Genomic DNA, 14,134 nt, shown 5'->3' with positions numbered 1-14,134 from the left:
TGTGCAACTGATGGGGGTGCATTATTGATGGCCAGCTATGCATAGAGGTGGTGAGGTATGTGGCTTCCTGCGCTGACTGCACATGCAGCAAAATGCCCTGGGTACCTCCGGCCGGTAAACTCGTACCCTGCATACACCACACCGACCATGGTCCCACCTGGCAGTGGATTTTGTGACTGACTTACAGGTCTTAGAGGGCAACACCGCTATCCTGAGTATAGTGGACCGATTCTCGAAAATGGTTCGTTTCGTTCCTTTGGTAGCCCTGCCCACCGCGTTAGAGATGGCCGACATACTGTTCCGCCAGGTCTTCAGACAGTTCGGTCTACCTGAAGACATCATTTCTGACTGAGGCCCCCAGTTCACATTGCAGGTGTTGAAGGAACTGCTAGGGAAGCTTAACATCACTATTAGCCTAACTTCTGGCTACCACCCTCAGGCTAATGGGCATGTGGAAGGGGTTAACCAAGAGCTGGGTAAGTTCCTATGCCTCTACAGCAAACACCATTCAGAGACATGGAGTATGTATATACATGGACGAAGTATGCACAAAATTCTCTACAACACAAGGGAACCGGTATCGCCCCATTTGAGTGTTCTAGGTTACCAACCGCCTCTATATATCCCTACATCAGACCAGCTGGCAATAGAGAGATGGTGCAGGGAGAATGAGAGGACCTGGGAGGAGACACACCGAAGATTGAGTAAGGTGATCGCTGTCTACAAGAGGAAGGCGGACAGGAAACAGGGAGAGACCCCACAGTACACTAAAGACAGAAGGTGTGGGTCTCTACCAAGGATGGCCGTGCTGGTGCCACAGGCAAGCTTGAGGCTAGATATGAGGGCCCTTACTCCATTACTGACAGGATCAATGAGGTAACCTACAGGGTTGGCCTGACAGGGGGCAGTCAAGCTTCCAGGGCCTTTCATGTTTCCGTGCTGAAGCCCGTGAACAAGGGTCGCCTCGTTGAAGAGGGTTCCTCCGGAGACCCTCCCCTGCCTCTGGAGATGGAAGAGGGCCTGGCTTACAAGGTATGGGCTCTACTGGACTCCCATAGGAGAGAGAAGGGCTTCCAGTACCTGGTGGACTGGGAGGTTTACGGCCCGGACGAACGTTGTTGGGTCCCGACCTCATTGTCTCGTTCCATAGGCTGCACCGACTGAAACCTGCCGCGGGCTGACCATGTATCGGGCCTTTGGGGGGGGGGGGGGGGTTCTGTTATGGTAGACCGGTCCCCTACCAGGAGGGACACGCCCCCTCCATACCAGGACAGTACCACTTGCCTTCCCTGCTCGCAATCACCTGCCTTCTGACAGGAGACACCTGCTGCTCATTAACACTCCACACTATTTAGACTCATACAGGTTCGGAGGGACAGCGCTGCACATTAGCGGACAGAACCACGATCGTCTGTTGGTGTAACACTGCTGCGATCCTGGAGACCACCTAGACTTGTCATCACTACTTCAAAGGTTATGGATAATAAAGAACGTTAGTTCAACTTCGCCTCTTGCTTCATCCATGCCGCCCTCGTCACAGTTTACAACTGCAAACAAGCTATCACCTTCTACATTACAACAGTGCAGATAGTAGAAGCATTTTATGGTACCACATTCAAATACCATAAAACTATGTAATAGTATTTCATAATTGAGACCTCTGCTTTTATTTAAATATTAATATATTTTTTCGATTTAATTTTTTTTTTCAAGCCTACTTATTTAAATTATTACTTGTAATTACCCCTTGTATTTAAATTTATAATAGATGGCAAATACAAATTATCACATGACTTTTACACAAGAAACCAACAAAACAAACCATGGTGGGAAAAATAAGTTGGCGGCAGCAGCAGAGGTAGCTGGCCTAGGAAAGAGATCAGAACCTTTTTTTATTCTTGAAAATTTCATGATAATAATTTACCCACATGCAAGTTTCGCACTGTTACCAACAATTTCACAAAATATTGTTTATCGCTGGTAACATAAAGCTGACTTTTCAAATGTGGCATTGCAAGAAGTGACACAAAATACTGTGAGAACTCTGCGTGACAGTCAGTGGCTTAATCTAAACACTTAGATGTCTGATTCTATTTCAGAAAGTCGAAGGAAAATTGTCCTGGACTACACGTTTTAATTGTGCTAAGCTTAGGTCGGCCTTAGCTGGACTATGACAACTGGAATGCATATATGGAATGTCACTGCCTGATAGAGGGCAGTGGGAGGGTATCTTACACCGGAGCATAACACTGCAGACCTACAGTGTATTTCCCCAATAAAGTGAATAGTCCTTCTCATAAATGGTCCTTCCTAATACAAGGTCCTTCTAATAAATAGCTGGTATTAGAACTTGTTAAGCTGTTAAAGCAATGGCCATTTTGAAATTACATTTAGGTAAAGTTTCATTTTCATTTTTATTTTGTAAATCATTTTGTGGGTGTCATAAATATCTTGTTTTGTATCTCAAGTTGTACTCAGTCATAATTGTAAGTTGCTTTGGATAAATAGTGTCAGATAAATGTAAATGTTGTGGTTTTAGGCCATTGCATCTCTCTTTCTGTTCAGTTCTCCCGACATCTTCTTTCTAGGGAAAGTCTGTAGAGATGGAGTATCCTGTGTATGGCCAGGCTTTCATTGCCCTTCTACTAGTGTCGTCAGTGAGTTGTGTTCCCATCACGGCCATCTATGCCTTCTGTATGAGACGACAGCATGGAACTGTGGTCCAGGAGCGCAGCATTAACACCATGACATCTGCCATATAGGGTGAGAATGGTGACTCAGAGATGGAATAAACATTGCTCACTCTTAGCACACCAACATTCAAGGGTCGAGCTGCACCAGCCTGGGAATTGAAGTATATGTGTATTTCATATTTTACTCACAGTGATTCAGTATTTAGGCTGTATCTACTGTATGAGATGTACATACTGTACACATATGCTTATAAACAGAGCTATGAAAATAACTGAAGTTTGAAAGACTATGCCTAAAATTCCTCCCTGTCAATTTAATATGCATACCCTGAATCTTTGATCCCTTCTTTGGAACAAAATTTCACTCACAACCTCTCCATGTCTCATGCCTCTTATGTCTCTCTCTCTGTCAACTGGTAGGAAGTCCAGCCTTCTTCCAAGAAGCTGCCCGAACTCCATTTCAAAAAGACACTAACAGAAGCCACCCAAAACTCGCCATGATACAATTCCACAATTACTCACCATCTTAACCACCTTTAACCATGGTGCATCATTCATAAAATAAAATACACATTTCCAAGTATTATTAGTATTAATAATTAATTAATTAATAACTGTTCATTATAGAAGGTATAAAAAAGTTTTTAAAAGAATGTATGTAGCTTTGGAAATTAGATTCTTTTGCTAAATCAGGTCAAAGTATCCACAAAATTTATTTTCAGTACAACTGTAAAACATTCTTAGATAGTATTTTATAGGATTTCTGAATGTAAATATGATTACTTATAAATGCAATTCAATAAATACACTCATTTTAATAAAAATACATTATATAACGTAATGCAAAAAGTTGGAGTAACTTAAGCTGTTATTTAACCATACCTTAAAAACGAATTGTTGATGTAATAAGTCACTTTCTGAGTAAAATTGTCTTTTGGCATATCATGGAGTAAATGTGAATGTATTGAAGTGTATTATTTTCAGTAATTTATCTGAATCTACTTTAATGTCTATTATAAACTAAAACAAATTCTAAATTTATAGATCACTAATGGACTGACTTTCAACATTGTTAAATATTTAGTATTAGTTTCAGGCTGATTTCCTATGTTATTAAACTACATAACCTAGAATGTTTATCTGAAGCCCTAGGTGTTGGTTAATTTGCCACATTTCATTTTCAGACCACTGTCGACTGTGCAAGACTGTAGTACTGAACATTGGTGTTCTGGAAGCGTTTTTCTCATGATAGGCACACATTTATCTTTTGTGGTGTATTATTCTTAAAACTTCGTTGCACAAAGAAGAATCCCAGAGCAGAAGAGTAGAGAAAACCTAACACAGGAATATAGAATGCCCCAAAAAAACCAAACAAAAGCAAAAGCCCCACAGACCTAACAAAAGTTTACTATCTGTGTGAGCATTTTTGCCCCTCCTCTCTGGTCTGATGCTGAGCCTTTTGCAAGCTTGACCCTGAAGGAGAGCTCCTGGTCTTACGCCATCCAGACAAGTGTAACCAGCCTGGAACCACAAGCCTGTGTCACTGACCCTCCGGTTGTGCCTGACAGACACATCCATGTGTCCCACATTCCCTAATAGGATTGAAATGTGTGGCTGGCTGTCATTAGAACTTGTTAAGCTGTTAAAGCAATGGCCATTTTGAAATTACATTTAGGTAAAGATTCATTTTCATTTTTATTTTGTAAATCAGTTTGTGGGTGTCATAAATATCTTGTTTTGTATCTCAAGTTGTACTCAGTCATAATTGTAAGTTGCTTTGGATAAATAGTGTCAGATAAATGTAAATGTTGTGGTTTTAGGCCATTGCATCTCTCTTTCTGTTCAGTTCTCCCGACATCTTCTTTCTAGGGAAAGTCTGTAGAGATGGAGTATCCTGTGTATGGCCAGGCTTTCATTGCCTTTCTACTAGTGTCATCAGCGAGTTGTGTTCCCATCACGGCCATCTATGCCTTCTGTATGAGACGACAGCATGGAACTGTGGTCCAGGAGCGCAGCATTAGCACCATGACATCTGCCATATAGGGTGAGAATGGTGACTCAGAGATGGAATAAACATTGCTCACTCTTAGCACACCAACATTCAAGGGTCGAGCTGCACCAGCCTGGGAATTGAAGTATATGTGTATTTCATATTTTACCCACAGTGATTCAGTATTTAGGCTGTATCTACTGTATGAGATGTACATACTGTACACATATGCTTATAAACAGAGCTATGAAAATAACTGAAGTTTGAAAGACTATGCCTAAAATTCCTCCCTGTCAACTTAATATGCATACCCTGAATCTTTGATCCCTTCTTTGGAACAAAATTTCACTCACAACCTCTCCATGTCTCATGCCTCTTATGTCTCTCTCTCTCTGTCAACTGGTAGGAAGTCCAGCCTTCTTCCAAGAAGCTGCCCGAACTCCATTTCAAAAAGACACTAACAGAAGCCACCCAAAACTCGCCATGATACAATTCCACAATTACTCACCATCTTAAACATCTTTAACCATGGTGCATCAGTCATAAAATAAAATACACATTTTCAAAGATTATTAGTATTAATAATTAATTAATTAATTAGTAACTGTTCATTATAGAAGGTTTAAAAAAGGTTTTAAAAGAATGTATGTAGCTTTGGAAATTAGATTCTTTTGCTAAATCAGGTCAAAGTATCCACAAAATTTATTTTCAGTACAACTGTAAAACATTCCTAGATAGTGTTTTATAGGATTTCTGAATGTAAATATGATTACTTATAAATGCAATTCAATTAATACACTCATTTTAATATAAATACGTTATATAACTTAATGCAAAAAGTTGGAGTAACTTAAGCTGTTATTTAACTATACCTTAAAAATCAATTGTTGATGTAATAAGTCACTTTTTGAGTAAAATTGTCTTTTGGCATATCATTGAGTAAATGTGAATGTATTGAAGTATATTATTTTCAGTAATTTATCTGAATTTACTTTAATGGCTATTAGAAACCAAAACAAATTCTAAATTTATAGACCACTAATGGGCTGACTTTCAACACTTGAATATTTAGTGTTAGTTTCAGGCTGATTTCCTATGTTATTAAACTACATAACCTAGAATGTTTATCTGAAGCCCTAGGTGTTGGTTAATTTGCCACATTTCATTTTCAGACCACTGTCGACTGTGCAAAACTGTAGTACTGAACATTGGTGTTCTGGAAGTGTTTTTCTCATGATAGGCACCCATTTATCTTTTGTGGTGTATTATTCTTAAAACTTTGTTGCACAAAGAAGAATCCCAGAGCAGAAGAGAGAATATGACACCTAACACAGGAATATAGAATGCCCAAAAAAACCAAACAAAAGCAAAAGCCCCACAGACCTAACAAAAGTTTACTATCTGTGTGAGCATTTTTGCCCCTCCTCTCTGGTCTGATGCTGAGCCTTTTGCAAGCTTGACCCCGAATGAGCGCTCCTGGTCTTACGCCCTCCAGACGAGTGTAACTGCCCTGGAACCAAAAGCCTGTGTCACTGACCCTCCGGTTGTGCCTGACAGACACATCCATGTGTCCCACATTCTCTAATAGGATTGAAATGTGTGGCTGGCTGTCAGAACTTTAGAGAATGGCTCATAACCACCTGGCTCTACATTCCTGCTAGACTGTGTTTAGATACTCTGTGTGTACATTCTCATAACTACTCACTGATGCTCACTTTTAATCTGAATACTTCTTCATAAATTATTATGCTTACTTAGCTTTTTTATCTATTGTTGTATATTTCATTAGTCATTTATTAACTTGTGACTTTTTTGCAGAAAAAAAAAACAAAACTTATTTTGTGTTGGAAGTTTTCTATCCTATGCTGAACAGAGGCAGGTTGGTTTAACTTATGAGCTTTGATTTCTCTGAAGGCTTCTTCCACTTTTAGGGACTTTGTCTTGACACTGTCACCTTTGCTTGCTCATTAGAGGACTGGACCCGGATTTTCTGTAAAGCTGTTTTATTTTGCTTTTGTTTATGACTTCCAGTTTTAAAACTCCTAGTTTCCAGTATGGCTTTTGACCCTGTTACTGTCAAGTGTAACATGGTTGAGTAACATGGTTGACCGTAACTATTTACCAATAGCTTATCATTTATAACTGGATCATTTTTAATAGAAAAAATATAAAGGCTCTTGTATGGAAGTATAACCAAGGTTGTAAGAAGGCATTAGAAGTTATATATGGGCAAGCGCTCAGGGAGAGGGGTGGAGATGCAGAGCTTTCTTTTTAATCACAGGAGTGAGAAAAAATGGAATGCCAATAATTGTCTTTTGGCCAAGTGCTGAATGGTAAAAAAACCCAAAACAAAACAGGATACAGTAACTTTCTGGTTAAGCTTTCTCATGTTTGCATTTTTCACCAGCTTTTTATTGTTTGTGTATTTGTCTCTCTGGCTCTGACAATAAGAGAAATACATCCATATAAATAGGATGCCATAAACCATGTAGACAAGGTTTCCAAAGTAACAGAAGGTTTCAACCCAAGGTCCTTCATCAGTCCAGCATCAATATCAGTTCAGAAGAGTGCAATCAGTCCAATCCTAGTCCTAGGAATAGCAAATACATTGTGCCACACCCTCAAACTCCCAGGCCTCTGGTAGAAGGTCAAAGAGGAATAAAAGATATGAACACCCACTGGTAGGGTGAGACAGCATTTTCTATACATGTAAAATTTAATGCAAAACACAGACAAAAATCAATGAGTTTACTTAAATAACCATGAATTTCAAATTGACATCGTCTCATTACATTGAGAAGATACCAAAAAATAACTGAGTAAAATAAATTCAGTTACAATTTTTTTAGTACAGTAAATTGTTCTAATAATTGCATTTAATGTTTTTATTAAATGCAACAACGTATCATAATTGACCTGACAACATTCAGTGAAATACTGGCATGTTTTTTTTTTTACTGGAATGACCATTTTCTTGTTATCCATCAGTTAATGTAAGCTTTTTTTTTTCTTTACTTACATGAAAACACATCACACCACAACTGCTTACAGGCCCTTTTGACTTTTTGACAGCTGATACCTCTGATAGCTGATATTGTGTGTTGTAAAATCTTGATTTTACATTTGATAGACATTCATATCATATCACAGAGGGATTTTTGCATTTGTCAGTATGACAAGACATGTTTCCAGGAGTGAAACCCATGACCTGGGTATTAGTAGCACCTGCTCTACCAGGTGAGCTACAGGAGTTCTTGAGTAGTATAATTCAACAAGATACAGTTATGCTCATAAGTTTATATACCTTGGCAGAATTTGTGATTTTTAAGAGAATTTTTCAGAGAATAATAATGATAATACAACTTTTCTTTTATTCATGTTTAGTGGTTGGGTCAAGCCATTTATAATCAAACAATTGTTATTGCCATTTTTAAAATCATAATGACAACAGAAACTACCCAAATGACTCTGATCAAAAGTGTACATACCCTAGTCCTTAATACTGTGTATTGCCTCCTTTAACATCAATGACAGCTTGAAGTCTTTTGTGGTAGTTGTGGATGAGGCACTTTATTTTCCTAGATAGTAAAGCTGTGCATTCTTCTTGGCAAAATGCTTCCAGTTCCTGTAAATTCTTGGGCTGTCTTGCATGAACTGCACATTGGAGATCTCCCCAAAGTGGCTCAGTGATATTGAGGTCAGGAGACTGAGATGGCCACTCCAGAACCATCACTTTTTTCTGCTGTAGCCAATGACAGGTTGACTTGGCCTTGTGTTTTGGATCATTGTCATGTTGAAACATCCAAGTGCGTCCCATGCGCAGCTTCCGGGCTGATGAATGCAAATTTTCCTCAAGTATTTTATGATAAAATGCTGCATTTATCCTGCCATCAATTTTAACCAAGTTCCCTGTGCCTGTGTAGCTCACACATCCCCAAAAACATCAGCGATCCGTGTTTTACAGTAGGGATGGTGTACTTTTCATTATAGGCCTTGTTGACTCCTCTCCAAATGTAGCGTTTACGGTTGTGGCCAAAAAGTTCAATTTTGGTCTCATCACTCCAAATAACTGTTACAGAAATCTTGAGGCTTGTCTCTCTGCTGTTTGGCATATAAGTGGGCTGCTTTGTGGCATTGCCGTAGTAAGGGCTTTCTTCTGCCGACTCGACCATGCAGCCCATTTTTCTTCAAGTGCCTCCTTATTGTGCAACTTGAAACAGCCACACCACTTTTTTTCAGAGAGTCCTGTATGTCAGCTGACATTATTTGTGGGTTTTTCTTTACATCCTGAACAATTTTCCTGGCAGTTGTAGCTGAAATTTTTGTTGGTCTACATGACTTTGGCTTGGTTTCAAAAGAATCCCTCATTTTCCACTTCTTAATTAGAGTTGGAACACTGCTGATTGGCATTCTCAATTCCTTGGATATCTTTTTATATCCTTTTCCTGTTTTATAAAGTTCAACTATCTTCTCCTGCAGATACTTTGATAATTCTTTTACTTTCCCCATGTCTCATGCAGAGGTCTGTCTGGAGCCCAGTAACTTACGGACTCTTTATACACACACACTGATTGACAAGCGAACAGATCACAGGATGGTTACCTTTAGTATCCATTTAAACCTGTGTGTCAACTTGTGTGTATGTTATCATGCCAGGGTATGTAAACTTTTGATGAGGGTCATTTGGGTAGTTTCTATTGTCATTATGATTTAAAAAATGGCAAAAACAATTGTTTGATAATAAATGGCTTGACCCAACAACTAAACATGAATAAAAGTTGTTGTATTATCATTATTATTCTCTGAAAAAATATTTAAAAAATCACAAATTCTGCCAGGGAATGTAAACTTATGAGCACAACTGTATATATGGAATAATGAAGACATTCATGCCCGCCACCTACTGCGTAATACTTTTGAGAATGATCAGTATGTAAGCATCATACAGTATGCCATTTACAGTGTGTATCTAAGGTTTCTGTCAGATGGAGATACTCAGGTGAAGGTGGGGTTGCAGAGCATGTGTGTGACCCACTGTACTGAGAGCTATGTTCTGCTGATCTTGGGAGTGACTGGTGTTATTTTTGATGTCTCTTTGTTTATTGTGTGTTTTAGTTTCTCCCTGTGGTATATTGTTCTGCATAGGCTATCTATTTTCACTTTTATCTTTAATACTTAAATTTGATTAATACTCCAATACTGAATTAAAATGTCAGTACAATTGCTATGTAAAATAACCTTTGATAAACTGCTACCTATGAAAAGGGTAGTGTATTTTGACTACTTACATATTCCACTTACTTTATTACACATACAGTTAACTGAGTGATGAACTAATTAATTGCCTATTTCTTAGAATCTTACATAAAGTTAATAATTTTGTATTGTATGTAACTCTAAAAACACCACATTCAATGTTTAAACTACACTGAAAAAAAAGAATATTTTTTAAGAGTGAATGCAAGAGTATATCTGTTGAGCAGTACAAACAAAGCAGTTGTAAATATTCAGCCTCCAGCTGTGTGGGAACCTAGAAGCCTTCTTTCTGGGGTTAATCTGGTGTGGCATTTTAAGCTTGTTATTGACTGTGCATTGCTAAATTTGAAGTCTAGCCTCTAGAATCCTTTAGAATCCTGCTGCTCAATTGTCCAGGCACCTCATAAAAATTCAGAAGCTCATTTTATGCATCTTTGTGTAAAAATGTAAATTATTTTATACATATTTTCTTACTATGAAAGTGTGGGTGTAGAGTACAGCAGTTTAACCACAAAAGGTCAACCACTATTTTAATGTATAACTGATAATTCTCCTCTTTAGAAAAATTTGGCTGACTGTCAATAGTTTTTTCTGGTTTTGCATATTTGTTAGAATGAACCTTAATTTCCTGATTTGCTTATGTATTTCATGTAAATAAACTCGATTCACATATTTCTAAGGCAGCAGCACTCCACATTAGTGCAGTTATGTTGCTTTTTATTTTTATTTTTACATAGTTGGTATAGTGAGCTACAGTCAGTTCTTCTGAAGAACATTGTTACAAGGTCAACTGGGTCATCGTCTAGTGTATGATCTATGGGCGCTACGTGCTTTGAAAGCAAAGGAATCTTCAAAGAATTCTTGGTAAAACAGTAAGTGATCAAACTCATACAGAACCTCATTGCCGAATTCTGATATGCATGTACATGAAACAGGAGATTCCAGCCAAACACACATTAATGTACCAAGAGAGAGCAGTAGAAGTTAAAACAGTTCACACATTTACCCCTTCACTGTTTAAGGTGAGCAATTTCAATTCCTATTGAAAAACCTAAATAAATAGGGTGCACATAAATATTAGGGGGATATAATAATAATAATTATTGCCTTATTATTATTATTATTATTATTACAAAAGCTGTAGAGACAAAATTACAGACTGAGGTCTTTCATAAGTTGTGTAAGCAATGCTTCTGAAGTTCTAGGAGGTCAAACCAGTTTGTTAGAAAAAAGATGTTTAAAACATTAATTGTATGGGGTTCTAAAAAAAAAAATGTTTTCTTTGAGTTTCTCCTTGTCCTCCCTCTGCGCTGCACTCCAATCTCACCTCCAAAGCCCCTCCCCTATGTGTGTTGGGTAATAAAACACACTAAAATAAGTACTTAGATATTAGTTTGATAACAGAAACTGCCATCCTGTTTTTTTCCCCCATAGATTATATATGAGTGTGTGTGTGTGTGTGTGTGTGTGTGTGTGTGTGTGTGTGTGTGTGTGTGTGTGTGTGTGTGTAATAATGTCAGAACAGTGTAACAGTTTTAGCATATTTTATAGTTATTTTATATTGTTTACCTACTGTACCTTTAAAATGCCTTGCCACTGGAATCCTCCATCCTTATTTCTGATGGTCCAAAAGTGTAAAACTGATTACATCTCTTGCAAGAAATACAGTAGACAACTCCTGTAGTAATGAAAGGGGAGGAATGGGTGAAAACAGTTGATCTTTTTGTGCTAGTTATTTTAGTGGCTGTGTTAATAAATGTACATATAGCCCATCAAAAGTGGTTGCAGGCTACTTTCCCATGGTTATTATTCAACTGGTCATTTATCTTACTCTTGATGTCTATGATGGCATGTCTTTGATGTTCTTACTCTTGATAGCATGCCTTTGATGTCCCTTTCTTGTTTGTATTTGATTACTCCTACTTGTTTGTAGGAGATGTACGATGGAGAATTCTGAAGTATTTAAGTATAATATTAGCTACTGTTTTATTAGTAGGATGATAAGTGAGCACCAAAGAAATTCTTGTTGTCTTAGCAGTAGATTGTTTATAGGTCAGTACACAGATTCTTTGAACTGGAAAAACATGAACAAAGGTATCAGTCTATTACTTTCTTAGGATATTCAGTTATGAAAATACCATATCCATAAAAAGTCATAATTCTCACTGTAAATGCACTTAAGAGCTTTGATTTAGGTATGGAGTTTTTGCAGCCCTTATAATGTAAAGAGTACTGCAAATAAGAGTGAGAGTCTGTATATGATTTTAAACCAGAAGCTTTTTGGAAAAATCCTAAAATGTTGTCCTCCTGCCAGGATGTATTATACTCCATGTATATTCCAAGCCTGGGTGTAACCTGGAGAAGGAAAAAATAAACAGTTGGAATTCTTCAAATATATATGCAGCAGAACCAGAAATGTCATCAGTGTATCTTAAGAATACTAAGGTAGAACTCCAGTATATTTTCCAAAAAATCTCTCAACAAATAGTTTTGCATAGGACAGTCCCATTTTAGTACCCAAACTAACTGCTCCTATGTGTGAGTAGTAAATAGAGTCAAAGGCTAAGCAGTTTAGAGATAACACACGTTCCGACAGTCTTAAGAGAATATCTGTAGGAGGGTTCTTCTGGGGTCTTGCAACTAGAGAATACTTTAAAGCTCTCAAACCAAGTTTAATAAATATTTGTAGAAAATGTTCTCTCTAACATATGTATGTAAGGACTGAACAACTGAACAAAAAAGTACTCATGAAACTACGAAATAATTTCTGTTAGGCAGGAACAAGCAGATACAACAGGATGTCCAAGATCGATTCCTGAAGAAACTCAATTATTAAAAATCACAAATTGAAAATTCTTTGCAACAAAGCTTTGTTAAATCCATATAACTAATGCTGTGCTCGAAATAGCCTACTACATACTACTCGTGTACTGATTGGGTCCCAAATCAATATGCCATGTGGGATGCGACAAAAATAATTTTTTCCAGTATGCGAAAGACACCAGGATGACATACTATGACCACCAAATATTCCAGTACATGACCAGAGCTATCTTCATGGTTTACTGCATCCTGTCATGCAACAGTGGTGGGAAATCTTTCCCTAGTGGGCGGAACCTTCATACGTTCACGTGACTTCATAGTATAGTTTGTGTTTGTCACATACTGGATGCTATACTGCATACTACTACATGGACCAGTATCCAGTATATACTAAATACAATCTGCAGTATACAGTATGTAGTAGACTATTTCTAAAAGAGCCTAGATCCACAATTATGCAATGCTCCATTGTGCCTCATGCAAAACATCTGGCAAAACCGATTCAGTAGCTAAATACTAGCTTGATAAAAAGGCACAGGATTTTAAACAAAATGTCATAGCATTAGAACAGGATAGCCTGTTACTTCCTATTGATAATGATTTATATACCAACAGAGACAAAACGGATTCCAGGCTAACAGACAATGTTTCATCCAGAACCCAGATAGGAACAGGCTGGATGAAGTATTGTTAAAATTATTAGAAATAAGGCTCAGCAAAAATGGTTATGCATTGGCTCATAACTTTAATTGGATAATTATGTAAAAAAGTCAATGGGGGAAAATACTGATTCAGAAAATTAAAGTGAAACTTCTCTTAGGCCTAAATGGGTGGTTTTAACAAAAGGCTATCTTAGGACTTGGACTCCAGTTCTGAGGGCTCTGGAAGGCATCGACATCCACAACAAGATCTTCACCAGGAAAAGCCATTGGAGGACCTAGCCCCTCACCCTAAACCTAACCTTCCCCCATTCCCTGGCCCTAAATGTAAGCATCATCCCACCCCTGGCCAAAAAAAGCCTAACCGTGACCTTAAACCTTGCCAACATTCTAGCTGTAAACTTAGTCATTACTCTAGCCCTAGCCCAAATACCCATAGCTTCACCATGAGGTATCTAGAAACAATAGAATATAACCATAGGGAAGGAAGCAAAATTACTTAAAAACCATGATCATGGAAACTAATGCAAAATGTTAACATAGTGGCCAAATCTACCAATAAATGTCAGCTCACCTAGACAGCAGACCTTTGAAAGCAGAAAAAAATCTGTGAATTGAAAACTGAAAACAGTAACAATAATAATATAAAACTACAGATGTTAGGGAAATGACAAACCTCACACTTTAATTGGAAATAACAGAACAAATATCTG

At 37.8% G+C, this 14,134-nt stretch overlaps 1 protein-coding gene across 3 annotated transcripts in view; it reads left to right on the top strand.

The window, feature by feature from the left end:
* Positions 1-3,635, top strand: part of slc6a20 (solute carrier family 6 member 20) — a 35,141-nt gene extending 31,506 nt beyond the window's left edge. For 2 of the 3 annotated variants that reach the window (XM_081715840.1, XM_027001200.3), the window contains 2 exons: positions 2,589-2,763; positions 3,114-3,635. In XM_081715840.1, coding sequence (XP_081571966.1) covers positions 2,589-2,762 — 174 coding nt within the window. In that variant the 3' untranslated portion in view covers position 2,763; positions 3,114-3,635. Of the gene's footprint in view, positions 1-2,565; positions 2,764-3,113 lie in introns of those variants that run through there. The other variant, XM_081715843.1, reaches the window with a different exon arrangement.
* The last annotated feature ends 10,499 nt before the right edge of the window (positions 3,636-14,134 follow it).

Source organism: Electrophorus electricus, chromosome 1 (assembly GCF_041902795.1).
Source record: "Electrophorus electricus isolate QZ-2024a chromosome 1, ASM4190279v1, whole genome shotgun sequence".
NCBI classification, from domain to species: domain Eukaryota; kingdom Metazoa; phylum Chordata; class Actinopteri; order Gymnotiformes; family Gymnotidae; genus Electrophorus; species Electrophorus electricus.
This window is presented reverse-complemented; position numbering and strand designations above follow the sequence as displayed.